This window comes from Galeopterus variegatus, unplaced genomic scaffold (genome assembly GCF_000696425.1).
Source record: "Galeopterus variegatus unplaced genomic scaffold, G_variegatus-3.0.2 Scaffold4087, whole genome shotgun sequence".
In the NCBI taxonomy this organism is placed as follows: Eukaryota; Metazoa; Chordata; class Mammalia; order Dermoptera; family Cynocephalidae; genus Galeopterus; species Galeopterus variegatus.
The window spans coordinates 42,982-62,141 of record NW_007730198.1 but is presented as its reverse complement, the minus strand read 5'-3'; the positions used below and the strand labels follow the sequence as shown (position 1 = coordinate 62,141).

The 19,160-nt window shown below is 39.7% G+C and overlaps 1 protein-coding gene across 1 annotated transcript in view; it reads right to left on the bottom strand.

The window, feature by feature from the left end:
• The window catches only part of TTF2 (transcription termination factor, RNA polymerase II), a 48,384-nt gene that overhangs the window by 9,393 nt on the left and 19,831 nt on the right, over nucleotides 1–19,160 (bottom strand). The window contains exons 9-20 of the mRNA XM_008586712.1: nucleotides 18,092–18,173; nucleotides 14,748–14,867; nucleotides 13,211–13,361; nucleotides 11,632–11,740; nucleotides 9,742–9,923; nucleotides 8,766–8,919; nucleotides 8,350–8,441; nucleotides 7,541–7,623; nucleotides 5,621–5,754; nucleotides 4,657–4,827; nucleotides 2,065–2,123; nucleotides 543–693 (exon numbers count right to left, since the gene is read on the bottom strand). Of these exons, the coding sequence (XP_008584934.1) occupies nucleotides 543–693; nucleotides 2,065–2,123; nucleotides 4,657–4,827; nucleotides 5,621–5,754; nucleotides 7,541–7,623; nucleotides 8,350–8,441; nucleotides 8,766–8,919; nucleotides 9,742–9,923; nucleotides 11,632–11,740; nucleotides 13,211–13,361; nucleotides 14,748–14,867; nucleotides 18,092–18,173 (1,488 nt within the window). The remainder of the gene's footprint in view (nucleotides 1–542; nucleotides 694–2,064; nucleotides 2,124–4,656; nucleotides 4,828–5,620; nucleotides 5,755–7,540; nucleotides 7,624–8,349; nucleotides 8,442–8,765; nucleotides 8,920–9,741; nucleotides 9,924–11,631; nucleotides 11,741–13,210; nucleotides 13,362–14,747; nucleotides 14,868–18,091; nucleotides 18,174–19,160) is intronic.

Below are 19,160 nucleotides of genomic sequence, written 5' to 3'. Positions count from 1 at the left end.
AAAATTCTTACATCTCATTTTTTTGTGAGTCAATCTCAAAAAATTAATTGAGTACCTGCCAAAATATATAAATAGTGCAATTTAGAGCCCTGGGGGGTGGTCAGCTCAATAAACTTTCTATTAACCAGATGATGTCTATTCTATTAGTCCCTGCTCGTTCACTGCTTTAATAATTTTCCTGCCTGTGATTCAACTTATGCTTCCCAAATCCTAATTATCTATAATTAGATGCCTTTGTTCTTCCATTTCTTTTCACATTTTCTCATATCAAAATCCCACCTATTCTTCAAGGCTTGCCTCCTCCACAAAGATTCTCCTGATCCTAACCAGCTCAGCTCTTAATCTCTTTTTAGTCCTCATATTTTATTCTCTTTAAAGTATCTGCAAACTTTGATAATTACCCCAATAAATGTCTAATAAATTATAACCTCTTAGAGGGATCAAGGCTATGAATATTTCTAAGTTGAGTTGCTATAATTCTCTCTGTATAACTGAGATCAATTTGCTCTTAATTATATAGCTCTGATGTGACCAGCTTGTACCTGAGGGTCCCTGGAGTGGTTAAATGCCTCTACCAAGTCCATCCTCTGTTTGGGGTTGACGGAGCCATCAATGGTGGCATAAGTCAGTCCATGCCTCTTCAGGTGCAATGCTACAACTTTCAGCATGCTGGTCCACTGAGAGACGATGACACTGAAAAGAAGGATTAAAAAAAAAGCCAACCCCCCAAAACAGATTAAATGGACTCATCTGCAGGGCTTTAACACTTCTGTCATTCTTAAGATTAGTCACCAAATGCAGACAAGGTAAAGCCTTCTGCTACCTAAGGGAAAAAGGCACACATTTAGGTTATGCTATAAGATTATAAAGTTTCCAGTTATTTCTAGATCCATTCTACAACTTATCTGGTACTAAATGAAGTCAGGAAAAAAGTGGTGGCTAGACTAAAGTAACAACTCCAGCCTTCTTTTACTGGGGGGGTTAGTGCTCATCCAGAGATCTGTGGTTCTGCAGAAAAGGGATACTGGTCACTCTTTAGGGAGCCAGAATCACACATTGGTGCCAGCCAGGACAACACTCCTGCTGCTTCCCCAACCCCCAATGCTATGTTTTAATTAGAGTTTTAAATTTTTATTTTATTTTTCCATCCTTTATTCTTTTATTTATTTTTTTTAACTGAAAGATTACAAAGCTATTGACTAGTCTAAAAGATGACTAGCCCAAGGAGAGGGGGGAAAAAACAAAAAAGCAAAAGAAAATTCAAAAACAACAAAACTTCTGAAGCACAAATGCCAGTCTTTTTTATGTAAAAATTTGTGAGCTAACCATACTGTAAATTCCAATGAACTCTTCTAAGTGTATCCTCATTCAAACTAAATATGCTTCCAAGCTCAGGCAAGACTCCAAAAATTACAGACACAGCCCACTGGACAACTTAAAGATGGCAACAGGCTTAAACAATAACAGCTGTCCACTTCCAAAGAGGACTTGTACAGTCAGGTAACTCTCAGGTCACTTGTTCATAAATGGGAAAAGAATCACAGAAACCGCAAGGTATCAATCAGTCTAGACTCACACTTTCAGGCTTTTATCTCCAATCAACAATTTTTCCAATACATATCTCATTAAAAATTGTCATAAATGTAAATTTTTAGATTGAAGTATGTCATATATACAAATGCAGATGCATAACACACATGTCAGGTGCAACAAATGACAGATGAACCTTGTATCCAAGTACCTAGCTTAAGAACATTACCAGCACTGCTGGAGCTTTCTGTCTGATTTTTCTGTCACTCCCTTTCTTTTCTCTATGTGCTTCTCTACCTTTAAACACTATTTCAGATGCTTAGCTTACCCCGATCCTCTAGGGATTCCCTTTTCAATCTGTGCCACAAATATTTAACTAGAAATCACAGGAAATTTGTGCTATAATCTCCGTGCTTTCTGCTGAGCATGACTCAATGTGTTTGATATAAAAATCTAAGATTTATGACTATCAGCAATATCAAATTTTCTTGCTTAATTATAACCAATACTTAGATAATGAAATAAAACATTTACCTCTTTTGGGACCCTGAATTTCTTCGAATTGCCTCCAATTCCGCCAACAGAGACAATATCTGGGAAAAGGTTACATTAACACTGTAGGTTTAAGCAATGCAATTTTCTCCACCTTCTCTCACCTGAATGACAGTGTCTCCTGGACGGCCTCCATGCTTCTGCTCTTAGCCCTCTCTATGCCACCCTCCTCTCTGCTGCCAGCAGGCTATTTCTAAAATGTAAGCTTGCCACTTTACTTCCTGGCTAAAGCCTTTTCCCTGGCTTCTCACTGAGGACAAAGCCCAAGCTCCTTAAAAATGACCTGCTGGATCCTTGCTGCTCTGGCCTCTGTTTACTTCTCTAGGCTTGTCTTTCACTATGCTCTCAAATGACCCTTTAATCATACCAAAATTCTTCCTCCAATAAGTCACACTTTGTCTCATCTTTGTGCATTCTGTTCCCTCTGCCTGGAACACCCTTCCATATCAGCTTAATTTTACTTCTTCTTGGAGATCCTCCCCAGCCCCCAAAGTACAGGACGGGTGCCCACTGCCTGTGTGCTATGATGGCACCCTTTGCTTCCATTATTATGTCCCTTATCACACTATATATTAATTGCTTATTAATCATCTCTCACTTCCAGGATTTGAGATGCTCCAAGGAGGCAATGGCAGCACATGGCTGCTTCATTTCTGTACTCCTAGCCCCCAGTACATTGCTAGAACAGAGGAGGTACTATCCTAATATCTGCCGAAGAAGAAAGTGAAAGACCTTTACCCACTTTAAGTCCTGCTCCAAATGTTGTTGAAAAAGAGGACCTGCCCAGATTGAAAAATAATTCTTAAAGCTCCCAAACAAGCTCTCTGGGTATTTACCAAAAATCCTTTGGGCACATACGAGTCCACACGAGAGCAGTCAGTAAGAACACATGGGGCATGACTTTGGAGAGCAGTTGGGTTCATTCTTTCTGACTGCTAATGTGAAAGGCCTTTCGAAAGCCTCTAAGGGCCTTAGAGTTCATTCCCAGAATGGAGGAGGAGGAAGAAACTGGACTAGAAATCAATCAGGAAATGACTATAGTTCTCGCTCTGCTATCACATAGCTATACCACCTTAGAACTCAGATTCCTCATCGCATGGCTATACCATCTTGGAACTCAGATTCCTCACCAGTAATTCCTCATCTGACTCTGGAGCTTGAGCCATATAAACTCCAAGGTGCCCTGAGCTCCCAAATTTTGGGTTTTATGTAGTGGTAAGCTATAGAGCTCTATCACTTGAGTCTGCTCAGTCTTAACATAACATTCTGATGCTTAGGCAGGGCTGTGCCACTTGAATAAATAGGAAGAAAACAATAGAACAGAGACACAGAAGTGCCTGGTGTCTCGGCAATTTGAGGTTGTGGAAGGTGCTGTGATTCCCACATGAAAAAACTGGCAATATGTATTTTGAGAAAACTGAAGTGGGAAGGCTGGATTCATGGTCCATGAACTGGGGGACTAATTCCAGTACAAAGACTCTCTCCCTACATGAAATAATCTTAAGTGGTTTGAACTATTAATGAGCTTACGTTAAGAAGCCTTGTGAATAAATACGACCTGAGAATTAGTCAAGGAACACAAATTATTAGGAATATAAGTTTTAACCCAATAGCTAACTCTGAAGGTGCTAGAACATAAACTTTGGCCTTATATTGTGCTCTTCTTAATTTTCTCTCAGCTGTTAGTGTTAAAGACCTAGGTAAATATTTCCAAAATTTAATTAAAAGGCAGCATTTCTTTTCTTTTCTTAAAATACCATTCCCCTGGCAGTGACCTCCCTTCTAGTTACATCTTTTTTTAAAAAGCCTTTGAAGAGAGTCTATGAATGGCAGCTTAAGATCATAATGGAGAGAAAAAAATAAGCCCACTTTCAGGGCATGCAAGATAATGGAGCACATAAACCAACAGAAAGGCAGGACTCAAGTTATGGCATAGCTCAGCCTTCCTCTCGCAGAACTCTTCAGCCTTCAAAAGCTTTGGTGGAAACAGGCTGACTGAATAGCTCACTTGGTTAGAGCATGGAGCTGATAACACCAAGGTCAAGGGTTCAGATCCCCTTACTGGCCAGCTGCCAACCTTCCCCCAACTCCCCCCAACCCCCCACCCCCCAAAAAAGAAAGAAAAAAAGCTTTGGTGGAAATAGAACAGAATGACTAATGAAGATAGAAGTCTATGAGGAAACAGTACTCACAACAAGCCAAAACAATTGGTGTTCACATGTATTACAAAGTCTCCAGAGTCCAGCCTTTGTGTTCTCCTTTCAAGCTTTCCCTAAACAAACTGCTCAGCTGCTTAACCCATCCCTAGCATGAACTTGGTAGGCTCCTTCCCCAGTAATCCATGACATAAAACCTGCCTTCATGCCAGGGCTGTCCCAAGTCACTCACTGAAAGCCCACTATATAAACCGTTAGTGTTATTCATGAAAATAATGAAGCTTTAAGACTGGAGGGAGAATCTGATAAGCTTCTGCCATCAAGTGGCTGTAGCCATTTGGACAAATGAGGTGCTCTTACACAGGAAAACGTGTCAGGAATCAAAGTCACTGTATTTGAACAGAGGTGACAAAAGTACCTTGGTGCTCTTTTGTGTGTCTTCAAAAAGCTCCACCTTGAAGCATGTGCCATTAACAGAAACAGTGGGAGATGGCCCTGAGTCATGGAGCTCCGACAAGGTCAAAGCACTGAGCTGTTCCTCCAGGGAAAGAACAAGGCCTTCATTCTGCAGTTCTGTGGGATCCAGGGCCTGGGCAGAATAAAGGAAGGGGATAGGAGCAGGAGGCAGTGGAGGCAGCAGCCTTATTACTTGCTGACGTGGGTCTGGTTGTTTAGCACTTCATAGAGCAAAATGTCCCATAATTTATCATCAGGAACTTCTCAGAGAAACCCTGATTAAAGTATGACCTTGTAAGTTTTCTCATCAGATTAAAGATAAACCAAATGATGGAACTTTCTAAAACCTTGACAGACAGATTACATAATCATTCTACTTTTCCCAGCAAGAATATTACAGTTAATTAAGATATTGATAGTCAAAATACACTCATTGTGAAATGAATAACATATTCCTCCTAATTTTGGATATGCCTCTATCCAACATAAAGGCAACTTTTCAATTTGTATAACTACCTGAGTTTTCATAACTAGACCTAAAAGCTCCAACACTGTCTGAAGGCAGAAAACACTACTAACTAAATTAGCTTTATGACATTCTGAAATACCAAAGCATTCACAAATGGTTTCTTTTCTAACAAAATGTCATTCCATTCTAAAACAAAGTTTATCTAAAACAAAACAAACAATAAAAATACACTGTTCTTGAAGCCATGGGTATTACCACAATTAATAAAGACTAATACAAGGTAAAATAAAAGAGACCCCTCTCCTCAGACCCACCAAAAAACAAAAACAAAAAACCCAAAACACCATTTCCCTTGATCAAGGAGACTGGATTCCAGTTGCAGGAGGCTGAAATGTACTTCTCCAGTGGCCCCTCTAGGACACTGTATGACAGACATCACACTAAGTGCTTTTCTTACCGACTTCAGTAGAGAAAGATGACAGCAACACTGGCGGAGTCTCAGCAACTGGGATAGGATGTGGGCGGTGCTGGATCTCTGCGCATCTGCTACCACACGGTGCTCAGGCCCACTGGACCCAAACTCTTGTGCCACTTCCAAGAGAGAGGACAAGCCACAGGAAATAGTTCAGGGTTTAAAACAGAGAACTATGTGGAAGACCTGGGAACTAAATGAGGCTATTTTAAATGTGTATTTTCTAAGATTGAATAATATAGTTATGACTCACTTCTATGTCAATTAAGCCAAATGAAATACTGATTGTCTTTATAGACCTACCTGCATTTTAATAAAGCAGATTTAGAAAACAGAAATTTAGATTACTTGGTGTGGTGCTTGCAGGTCAGTATATTTTACTCTAGTTTGAGGTACTTAACTATGATCAAATCTCCAATACCAGGGATTCATAACTTCCCATTTCTATTATTTTACTGAATCTGAATCCTCATTTTCTTTTTTTTTTTGTATTTTATTTATTTACTTATTACAAATATTCATGAGATACAAAGCTGATTGTCCCCCCTCCTGCCCATGATGTGAGGGCCAGATTCATACTGAGGTCATACCCATTACCAGAAATTACTTTTGTACCCTTTGTCCCCTCCCAATTATCCCCCAGCCTCCCTCCCCCTCCCCCTCTCCCCTCCACTCCAATTCGTAGCCCTAGGTATATGTTCCCTCTCTTTTCTGGATCATGGGACTACTGTGGTCTTTCTTTCCTGCCTTCCTTTCTCTCTTAGCTCCCTCATATGAGTGAGCACATGCGGTATTTATCCCTCTGTGCTTTGCTTGTTTCACTCAACATAAGTTTCTCCAGGTTCATCCATGTTGTTGCAAATGGGAGTACTTCATTCTTTTTTATGACAGAGTAGTATTCCATAGTGTATATATACCAGTTTCCTTATCCAATCATCTATTGATGGACATTCAGATTGGTTCCATATCTTGGTTATTGTAAACAGAGCTGCAATAAACATGGGAGTACAGGTGTCTCTTCAACATGATTTCCATTCCTCTGGACATATACCAGAAGAGGGATTGCTGGATCATATGTAAGATCTATCTGTAGCTGTTTGAGAAACCTCCAAATTGCTTTCCAAAGTGGTTGTACTAATTTACAGTCCCACCAACAGTGTATGAGTGTTCCCTTCTCTCCACACCCTTGCCAGCATTTGTTATTCACTGTCTTTTTGATTATAGCCAGTCTAAATGGAGCGAGGTGGTATCTCAGTGTGGTTTTAATTTGCATCTCCCTGATGATTAGTGATGTTGAGCATTTTTTCATGTATCTGTTGGCCATTTGTATGTCTTCCTTTGAAAAATGTCTATTCAGCTCCTTTGCCCATTTCTTAATTGGGTCATTTTTTTTTTTTTTTTTTACTGTATAATTGCTTGAGTTCTATGTATATTCTGGATATTAATCCCTTGTCGGATGCATAGTTAGCAAAAATTTTCTCCTACTCTGTAGGGTGTCTTTTCACTCTGTTGATTGTTTCTTTTGCTATGCAGAAACTTTTTAGTTTGATATAGTCCCATTTGTTTATTTTTTCTTTTGCTGCTTGTACTTTTGGGCTCATGTTCATAAAGTCTGTGCCCAGACCTAACTGCTGAAGTGTTTCACCTATATTTTCCCTTAGTAATGTTACAGTTTCATCTTTAATCCATTTTGAGTTAATTTTAGTGTATAGTGAGAGATGCATATCTAGTTTCATTCTTCTGCATATGGATATCCAGTTTTCCCAGCACCACTTGTTGAAAAGGCAATCTTTTCCCCAATGTAGATTTTTGTTGCCTTTGTCTAATATCAGATGGCTATAATCCTGAGGAGCTGAATCCCCATTTTCATTAGTCACATGTATTTATGAGTGTCTCACAGCTTACCTCTACTGAATGGATTGTCAGGGCTTCTTCCAGATTGGTTGCTTCCACTTTCATGTCTTTTTAGATAGGATTGCAGAGCTGACCTGCCTCAGATCAAAAAAGAAAGTGCATGTATATGGTCACTAAGATCAAGTAGGTTTACAATGTCCACTGCTTAACAGTGCTTGCAGTGAGATCTTGGCAAATTATAGAAATGGACTTGTTAAATGATGCCAAGCTCTAAGCAAGCACTGGCCAAAGGTAATGCAAAAGAAAGAATTATTTAAAAAACCAAATCATTTTTTTTTAATGAGCTAATAAATATCAGGTATAAAAAGGGGAAAAAACATATTTACATTGGAAATGAGAGGTATCAAGTGGGAGAGTGTAAATCTGGAATTTAGGGAAAGACAAGAGTTCTAGAGAAAGTGCAAAGAACAGATTACACAAAGGATTACAAAGTAGTTTTTTTTAAAGTTCCAGTGAAATGCTCAATGAGAGGTCAAAGGTCAAAGAGATATAATTTCCAATACAGCCCCATGAGGATGAGACAGATTCAGGACACAGAGACCACATCCTGCACTTCTATGCAAGAAAGCCAATGAAGAATAGTTTCAAAATTTTGCCTTCAGTGTGTACATGAGACAGAAGTGAGCCAGGGAGGGGAGAAGGAAGAGTGAGAGGGATAAAAAAAGGAATACATATATCCAACTTATCAGTAATGCCCTAAATATGTTTAAGAAAATTTGACCCTTGACTCACTCCCAAACAAAGACAGGAAGAAAAAAAACAAGAAAACATGTGAAAAGGTGTTTCTTCACTATACACACCTTGATCTTGCAAAAAAGACATTATAAACAGTCTCTTCGTCTTCAGAAAGCTTTAAATGGTGCAACTGAAATTTACGCTGGGGCAGCATCACCTGGAAGAGGAATAAAAGAAAAAAGAAGCTGGTGTGAAGCTATACGAACTGACTATTACAGAGCAAATTCCCCAGGTTGACAGTGGAAATCCAGTCAACCCCTGGAAAGCTTCCATCCTTCCCTAAAAATAGTACTGCTCTAATTCACAGCACAACAGGACTGCTGTAACACATGGTTCCTGACTGCAACCCTGGGGCCTCTTTACAAGAAAATGGAAGACTTAGAGGCTCCTTAAGCAAAGCAAATGGCTATTCAACCCAAGACAAGAACTTGGTCATTCTCCTTCTCCGGCCTCCCCCAGGGACATGTATACATGAGATTACCAAGGGTCTGCCGGTGGAGTCCCGCTGGTCTTTTGTTCTCCTCAGCAAAAGGCTCTTGGTTAAAATACTTAACCGTTCTCCTCCTTTCTTTGAACCATTGTCAACCTGACTCTTCCACAGATTGAACTCATCAAATGGAGAACAACGGAGAAATCTTTTTTGTTGGGGAGGAAGGGCAGAGAATAGGGAAGAGGCATGGGAGAATGGAGTAAAGATACAAGATGAAAAACAAATCAGATTTTTTGTTACATTTGTCATCCAATCATTTTCAAAAGTGAATTTCACAGCAAAGCTCTGCTAAACACATCAAAAGGATCCAAGTCAATAATGAAAACCACATTATAAAAATGTGAGTTTTCCCATTTACAATGTCTACATCATCACAACAGGATATATAACCAATAGCTAGAAGGTATTCCTAAAGCTTCAAAGGCTAGCAAAGAAATTCCGTATCCTCTTATGGGCTGACTTGAATAAAATTAAGTATTTTAAAATCAGCATTCTTTTCTGTTTGCTTCAAATAAATTGTAGTCCTGACTCTAGGCCATATGTTTTAAAGAAGTAGCCCAAAACATTCACTGGACTAAAGAAAGATGACTTTTGTTTCCTTTAATACAATCTGTCCTATTCTTTTGCATTTATAGGGGCTGGATGTAATCAAAGCCCTATATCAGCCAGTCAATCAACACCTATTTTCTCATGAATATTAATTCTTTTTTTTGGTTTGTTTTTGGCAGCTGGCCTGTATGGGGATCCAAACCCTTGACCTTGAGTGTTACAAAGCTATGCTCTAGCCAGCTGAGCTAACCAGCCATCCACATGAATATTAATTCTTTGCCCTTTAAAGGTTGGTGGACTTGCCATCTCCTACACAAGGAAATGTGGCACACACTGGAGCTTTATCATGAGACATGAAATAATGATGGAGGGTTAAGGATAGGGTTCACATTTACATAGTCCAAAAGAGGTTGCTCACTTCAGCAGTGAATACATATCCAACAAGTTGTTCTGAATGGGGGTTCCAGTGACAGCCCAACGGGCATGGGCTTGTAGTTTACACACAGCTATGGATGTCTGCACTCGGGGATTCTTAACATTGTGAGCTTCATCCAATATGATTCGAGCCCAGACTATTCGAAGCAAAGGTGTTGAGATACCCTGGAAGAAACACAAGTGAAATCCAATGACAGTGTGGGAAAATATACATGTCCTCAGGGAGATAAAGGGAAATAACAGACAAGTATTGAAGACCCACTTTTACCTTTGAATTTGAGGGCTTAGATAAGGTACACTGAAATAAAAGTAAAGAAACCAAGACTAGAACCTCTCAATGGGTTTAAGTAAACAAGTCACTTGAGAGTCTCAGGGGTTGAGCTTAAGATGCCTAAGAGTAAAATGTTTTCTAATTTGAGTTTTAATTTATTCTATCAACACAGATTTGAGCAATGGCTACACTAGGTGTTGAGCCTACAAATTTACTTAGTCAATTAAATATTTACTAAATTTTACTAAATTTACTAAAATGCACTAAAAATTTACCAAAAGAAAAGTCTACTTTTAGATGTAAAATATTAAGCCAGTCATAAAGGATAGTTTCTACCTTCAAGGAGCCAAAATCTAGCAGAGGAGAAAAGCAAGTATGAGGATAATTACAACCTGACGTGTACATAGTAGTCCCACAGGACGGTTCACTACATGACAGTGGGAATCTAGCTGCTCTTGTTCACTGCTGTATCCCTTTACCTGAAATGGCATCTGACATACAGTAGACGCTCAATAGTTGCTGGATAAATGGAGTGCTATGACCTAAGTAAGCACAGGTGCTAGGAGAGGCATTCAGCCAAATGGTGGGAAGGTATGAAGGGACTGGTTCGGGAAGAATTCTTGAGGCAGGTGGAAAAAAAATTAACAGGGGAAAAGGAGTAGAGGCAAAGCATTTCACTCAGAGGGAGAACAAGTGCCTGGCAATGTGACAGAGCAGTCAGGGAGCTGCACTGAGCATGCGGCACCACAGGGAGGAACAGGGTGTATGAGAGATGAGGGACACACAGGAAGGGCAAGACCATAAAGAGCCTAACACATCATGTAAAAGGACTGGAGTTTATCCTGAAAGCAATGGAGAACCAGTGAGGAATTTGAGAAGTTCATTTTCCTTAAGAAGTCAGGGTTGGTTATAAGCTGGAGAAGCATTCTAGATATCTCCTCAAATACAGAAATCTGTGAATATCCTATCATACTAAAAATAAAACACACACAAAAGACTAGTTCTTGGAATAATGCTGTATTTTCAGGAGGGAAGAGCCCAAATAATTATGCAATAAAGCCTCTATATCGTATAACAGAGACTACCTGGGATCCACTAGCAAACACTCAGGGTTTTTTCCATGGTTGTCATTTAGCCTCTGGCCCATGTGTGGCCCTATTATTCGCAACCCCTTTTTCTGGGAGTTAGAGGGGAGGTAGGGAATGATAGCCTACTATCAAAATACTAGTACTAAAATACTAGTATTCACACTAAATATAAAAAATATCATGAGAGTATACCCCAAATACTTTAAAATAAAAAAAGCAACAAGTGAGGTTTTCCTCTATTCATGTGATTATTACTTCCACAACTGCAATGCAGTTACCTTTAGTTCTAAAAAACAATTAAATGCTGTGCCAAATCTCAGCCTTGATCACTGGGGTGGCTGTCTAGAATAAGAAAGATGGGATAGAGCAAAGAACTATTCATTTCCACAGGCAGAACATTTAGAGGATTCCTGACCTCACAGGAAGATACCTCTGCTACCTCTGAGGCTATAAAAGACTCCCATTAAATGATGTGTGGCTCCAGCTCTACTGACTGGCCGTCCTCATGCCTCACCTCCACACTGAGGTTTTTTGCACTTGGGATCGCTCCCTCTTGCTTCTTCGTGGGAATCTCCTTGGCCAGAAGGCTATAGGTAGTGATCACAATGTCATATGTAGAGAGGCTGCACAGACATAACACAAAGTAAATGGTAAAAGGAAAATCTCTGGGTGGGGTCATTTTAAGCTTGACATGATCTGGCCAAAACACAAAGTAGGATAGGGCTGGGAATTAACACTTAGTAATGATTTGAGATGGATGACACTAAAATCCCAGGGAAGAGAGAAACCCACAAAGCACTGTTCAATTTACATCAGTGATCACTCTATAATGGATTTGTGAAAACCCACTGATCTAGCTTTGACATTTGGGTATAAAAATGCTATAAGGTTTTGTCTGCTTTGCCTACACTCTTTACATGTGAGATTCTTAATAAAAAGCACATATCTTTTTCCAATGAAGCTTAATATTGTGCACCTGAGAGAACTTCAATAAATACTTTTGATAAGAATGTTGTGTCTAATTCAGAGAGGCAGCATTGTCTACAAGTTGCCTTAGCATCATATAAAGAAGCATGATTGAGACTGATTCCGATCTGTCAGCTAGTACATTCTGAATACCTAACAGGTTATGCTCAAAGTGCAAACCAAGTGAGATCTAATTTACTTCTAAATAGAAATTTAGAACACAGGCAGGCAACTCACAGTCCTCTAGGCCAGGGAAGGCCTGCAGCCTGCCACTGCTGCCTTGATACCCCTCACCTGCTGGAGTGACTATCAGTCATGACCACTGGTGTGTTATAGATTGGCAATTTACTCCTGAAAGACTGTTGCCCAGTTCTTTAGGAGGTAAATTTCCAGTATCAGAGGATAGAGAGAGATTACTTAGAAGCATCGACAACTTTGTTCTCATCCCTGATTAGAGCAGCAAGTATTCATCCCAGCTTGTCACATTACAGTTAGAAACAAAAACTAACTCCTTGAAAACTGAAAGACAAAGACTGGGACAGATTGTCACCTGGGGAAACATTTTCTTTCCTCCTTCCTGAGCATCCCCCTTCAGGAATTTACAGTTAAGTCTAATCATCCTGAACTCTTGAGTCTAAAACTTCTTAGATGATTCATATGTGAAAAATACAACCATAAAAATATAATCAGCCTATAGCAACTAATCATTAGTATTACATCAAGATGCTCTGTAAGACTGGGCTGGTTCCATTCACACACTACAGAAAAAGAATGTGAACCTGGAATCAGAACTTCAGCAACCATGAGGTACTTGTGCCATATCCTTTTCTATCAGGGGAATGCTGCTGCCACCTGGCTGACAGCTCAGGCAGCTTAGGCCTCCCACATGGCAGCTGTTGTTGGGGATAGTGACAAGGACATAGCAAAAAACACCACTTGATCTCAAGATGCATCTCTTAGTATAGGGCAAAGGACTGTTTAGTGATGAGAGTGAAAATCTACCTCTGGTCTTAACAAATATCCTTAGTCCTGATTAAGTGAAATCTCAGGAAGGGCAAGAAAGATCAATAGGGCTTCTTAAGCCAAGGTGCTGACCACCCCTAAGACTGCAACATTCCTGCACTTACACTTTTGCACGTTTGTCCCGGTTTGGCCCATGATAGAGGTAGACTCTTAGTTTGTTGCTGTTCACACGTTTTTCTACCTCATTTTTCCAGTGATGGATCAGGGAAGCAGGACAGATAATTAGTGTTCCATGGGATATAAAGTCAGAGGAGTCTTGAGGGAGAAAAAAAAAATCAATACTTAGTTACTTTCATTAAATGGTCCTTAACTTCTTAAAAGCATTACCTCTTTCTCTTGTCTGACTTTACTCCTTCAATCACTACTTTAAAAAATAAGAAATAAAATTACTCTTATTTCTACATAGAGCCTATAGTAAAATAGAACATGGAAGAGATGGTCTTTTAAACAAAATCATGTAATTATTTATTTTCTCCTATAAAAGTGTCTGGCAAAGAGAGAGAGGATGGAGAGTAGCGCATGACCTCAGTCTAAAACTGCAATGCATTTTCACAGCGTGGCCAGAGATGGAAGCTCCATCATTTCCGAACTCCTCCTGAGTTGATTCTTTACAGGAGAGTGGCATATTTTTTTTTTTTTTCTGAAAAGCATAACTTAAGGGCCGAGCCCGTGGCGCACTCGGGAGAGTGCAGCGCTGGGAGCGCAGCGACGCTCCCGCCACGGGTTCGGATCCTATATAGGAATGGCCGGTGCGCTCACTGGCTGAGCGCGGTGTGGGTGACACCACACCAAGGGTTACGATCCCCTTACCGGTCACGAAAAAGACAAAAAAAAGAAAAAAGCATAACTTAATGTACTTCCACATTAAAATATCTGTATAGAAGCGCTTTTCTAAGATAAGCAAACATTACTTTGGAACCAATTAATGATGGAGTGTTTATACCATCGCTCCCTCACTGCCTCCATCTATTTGTGTGTAAGCATGTGCTACTCCACACATGCTGCTAACTCCACCCAGCATGGAGATCCAAGATCTAGCTGCAACAGCGTGCATTAGAGAACCAGAGAGCAGACAGCCACAGATTTTTTATCTATCTAACCAACTGAGGACAACTGTACTTGTGTACATGCGGTGCTACCTATACATAATATATAGGATCTTTAAAGTACTTACAAAGTCATTACATTTTTAAAACATAGATTGAGATAAGACAGGAATTGTCTGTAATCTGGAAATTTCTGAAACAGCTTCCACTATGGTGGCTTAAATGTGAATTTGTGAGATTTTTTTTTTTTTTAAATAATACATTAACTAATTTGGATCTACCCTGTAATTATATTCTCAACATTAACAAAAATAATAACTATGCTTAAGCTAAGTCTCCTAGAGCCTTAGCTTTCTCCATAAAATTTTTTTTAAACACAGATCAAGCTAAGTTTATATTAAAAGAGAAAAAAATGATCACTTGTAATTAGCATACCCAGAATTAGAAATGATATCATAGAAAGTAATTTAATACTGTCTTCTATAAATTAATTAAACTTGACCAAAGGTATCCTTCTGTAGCTTAAGAATTTCCCCTCAGCTAGCTCAAATGATGTAGGCAATGGCAGGCTATGTATGAAGGCACTTTCATCTACCATCTTTGGAAAGCCATGTCAAAGCCATGTTTTTGTCCTTTTCTTTGTTTTTTTCTTGATTCTTCTGGGTCAGGATGAGTGCAATCATCGTTAGGGTTTTTCCTAAGCCCATATCATCCGCTGAAAAGTAAAAACAAAATTAAGAGTTGATTACTTTGAGCAAAGAATCAAATCAACTTCAAGAGAAGAAAGCACTGGCAGACACTTGCCCTGTGTTCTCTTTGCTTTGGTGCCACTCCAGTTACTTATGGTTGCTGCCCTAGTGGAGCCTTCATCTTCCTAACAATGAACCCTAGGTCTTGCTACTTATTTTGAGATTTAGGTCAAAGACACTTACTCTCATAAACTTTAAAACTTATAATTTGGATTTTATTCTAGTCCCCCCTTTATATTATCACCTCTCTAATGTATTCATTGATATCTATTCCAGTTTGATGATGTTGTCTAGTCTTTTTATTTGTCATCTCCAAAAGCAAAAACCGTCCAGTAGATATATCCTACTACCTACTTTACTGGTGCTAGCATATTTCTGGAGTTAGAGTTAACTCAAAACAGTCCTCCATACCCTTAACTTACTCATCAACGAAGGTCATAAACTAATATTTCTTGGGTACTGTTATTGTGCCAGTCATGGAGCTTATCTAATTTACTATTCATACGCTATAGAGTACTACTGTCCTCATTTTAACAGATCACAACACTGAGGCTCAGTCATCAGACTATTCTATTCGTTCAAAATAATCATTCTGACATAGCAGAAGTAAAATGCCAGAGCTTAGGCTCTGTTTCAAATTCTGGCTATTGTGTAGGAAAATAGTTAACACAGCAGGCTCGTCTGCTGTCCTTTGAGAGGCCTGCTTACAAAGTTGGCCTTTGGCTGGCCTCTGGGAACTCAGATTTAGGGAGGGTTCAACTGAGAAGAGTGGTTCACTCTGCCTCTGCCAAAACTTTTGCACAAACAACATGCTTTATGCTGAACACCTGCTTCCCTTCTAGGAATCTGGAATTTTGGTACATACCAGGTTGAAGCTACCTATGGGACCAGCCCCCACTGGCACTGAATCTCTAACAAGCTTCCATGGTTGGAAAAATTTTACATGTGTTGTCACAACTCTGCTTGGAGAATTAAGCATATCCTGTGTGACTCCTCTAGGAGAGGACTCAGGAAGTTTGCGCCTGGTTCCCCTGGACTTTGCCTCATATGCCTTTTTCTTTTGCTGACTTTTTTTTCCCTTGAAATTTAAAGAAAAAGTTTATTGACGATCTGAAAAGCAATTCCTAAAAAATCGACTTTTCCAGGAAAGTGTAGCTACACAATGCATTGCATCTACCATGTTAAAACGTGCATTAGACACAAATACAAAAACCATGAAACAAGTCATCATTCTTCAACAATTTGAGCAAAGATAAAATACCTAAGGAACAACATATGACTTGCGAAGGATGGACTCTTCACTTTAAGCACCATTAAACAAAAAGAAAAAGAAAAGGAGCACAAATGGATGACTGTGTCCAGTTATATCCACTGAATTGAACCTTTGGCACTAGGAATCAGCGTATTTTGTCATATAGCATTAACATTTTATAAAACAGCATAGTGTCAAAGGAACAGAACCACCAGTATTCAAAAGCAGTTTTGTCAACTAGGCAATAGAACATTCTACAGCATGTCTCTCTGATGTACATCATTAAATACACCGGTAGCAACTTTGAAAAAAAAAAAAGAAAAAAGGAGCTGTAACCCCTTTTACTTTCTGTTTAAAATCAACAGAAAACATATATCAATTCTGTTATACATTAACATCTTCAAAGTACATCATTTATACAAGAGAAGGACTAAGAACAAAAATGTGTTTACAGAGATCTAAACATGAGTGAGAGAATGTCTCACTTCCAATGATGCTCAGAAGGGGTCACTTCATAGTTGCTGGCACTAAACAAAGTTGTAGAAATCTTTGCCAGGTACTTTAGGGAATTATGAAGATAACTCAGTAATAAAGCAAGGCTCTAACTCATCCAGAGGTATATAGGACAACATTGCTCCAATTCATACAAATAATCTCAGTAGATGTGGCACTCCATACCTGGGACACGGGTGCATCAGGGTGATCTGCAAGCATTTCAGCACACTGCAGTCTCTCAAATTTGTAGAGTAGCTGAGTGCCCAACATAACATTGAAGTATTCTTTTATCCTTGCCACAACTTCATTAACAGCATGCTCATTATCTGTGTTCCCTGGAGATTTCTTGTAGTTTGCATAATCCTCTAGAATAGAGTCCACATTCTTCTTGGCAGGAAAATAAAAGAGCTGTTTTTGCCTGATAATTAAGTCCCAGTCATCAACAAGCCATGGTTTTAGATGTTCAGGAATCATTAACTTCAACTCTGTTCATGAATGTTTCCTCATCTTCAACAGCAGGATCTACCTGGGCCCTTTTCTTCCCAGGAGGCTGTGTCTCACTGGTGTTGCCACCATCTCCATTTCCAGATGTTTTCTGCTTGTTCTTTTTTGCGTTTACTTCAACACTTTTCTGTTCTGATTTGCCACCTCCTCCTCTTCCCACCACCCCTTTTGTTGATTTTAATGTGTGTCCTTTCACTGTAATAAATCATAGCCATGATTATGACTATATGCTGTGAGTCCTACTAGCAAATCATTGAACCTGGGGGTGGTCTTGGGGATGCAGTCACTTTCTAACCATAGTGCATATGTGTCATGTTTTCTGGAAGTTGAGCACCTTGGAAAATCTTAGCCCAACAAGTCTCTAAAGCAAGGTGGAAAACTAGCTGTTTAGCCTCCTTTGCACCTAAGGCATTGGCAACATGACATATCAGATGTACTCACACAGAACTTCAATTCAGACGTAAGCAACTTCAGAAAAGAGACTCCCTGTGCAGTCCTTTCTGCAGGAAGGCGTGGAGACAGCATATGACGTTGGGGTGGCACTGGTTTCTTCTAGTACTTGGTGGAGCAAAGAAGCTGTGATGCTTTACATAAAACATTCCGTTGGTGACTTGGCTGTGGCCACTGCTCCTGAAAATTTGGCCTCTCTCCTGGCACTGCATATCTCCCAGAGATTCTGGGGGCCACCACAGAATAAACTCCTCTTCTGCTTAATCAGCCAGGGTCAGCTTCTCCTGCTTGCAACCAATGCCCCTGATCCTAAAGCTGTGTACTTTTGAAAAAGTTTCTTAACATACTATGCCTCACTTTTTGTAAAATGGGAAATTTAGTACCTGCCTCACAGAGTTGTTGTGAGGATCAAATAAAACAACACAATATATTTAGCACAATGCCTAAGCATTCAATAACTGTAGGCTCTTATCATAACACCAAACTTACCCAGAATTCCTCCTTGTGGCTTCTGACTTTCCCGCCATAGTAACCAGGCTAATGCCTGCTTCTGGTGCAGTAGCAAGGGGACCTGAGAAAGAATTATCAAATGTTAAGTACAAATTGCTAATGAGAGGTTATGTCAGGTCCTAGACACATGGACTCTACACTCCACTCATTTTCTCCAAGTGATCTCCCCAACAGTCTAGTTGTTATCACCTTGAAGTCCTTGATTCCACCCTCTCACCTAGGGTGACCATACCATCTTGGTCTGCCCAAGTTTATACAGTGATTCCATATCTCTTGAGCTATTCAAATCTAAGTTCCTTTGCCAATGCCAAGATCCACAGCAAGAAAATCCTCCTACTCAGTAACATCACCTGCTACTCTCAGCTCAGGTACTGATGACACCTGATCATCACCTATTAAAACCAATCCCTACTCATATATCTTCCCTGTAATCACCACTCCCTCTAATTGCACTATTTTGTTTCTAGCTTCTCTATCTTTAGGCTTGCAGTTTCTTTAAGGCACAAAGCAGGCAGGCAACAAATAATTACTGATCTAGAGTGACATTCCTTTATTTTGAATCCCTTTTGTACTTTGTTTACAGGCTATAGTACATTACAATGCACATTTTATCTTTGCATTAAAGTTATTTCCTAACTGTTTTATATACTTGTGTTTTGTATATGCACTTTCATCCCAACTAGTTCATTAAGAGCAACAACTCTTTTGCATACTTGTGGCACCTACCAAACTCAATAAATGGATCCTTTACTGATATAAAAATATATAACTTTAGGGCCGGCCTGGTGGCGCACTCCTACAGTGCGCCGCTTGGGAGCGCGGTGGCGCTCCCGCCGAGGGTTCAAATCCCACATACAGACCGGTTCCCGCTCACTGGCTGAGCGAGGTGTGGGAGCAACACCGAGGGTTGCGATCCCATTGCCGGTCCCGGTCCGGTACGGGTGCGACACTGAGGGTTGTGATCTGTTGCCGGACACGAAAAAAGACAAAAAAGAAAAAAAAAAAAAAATATATATATATATATATATATATATATATATAACTTTAG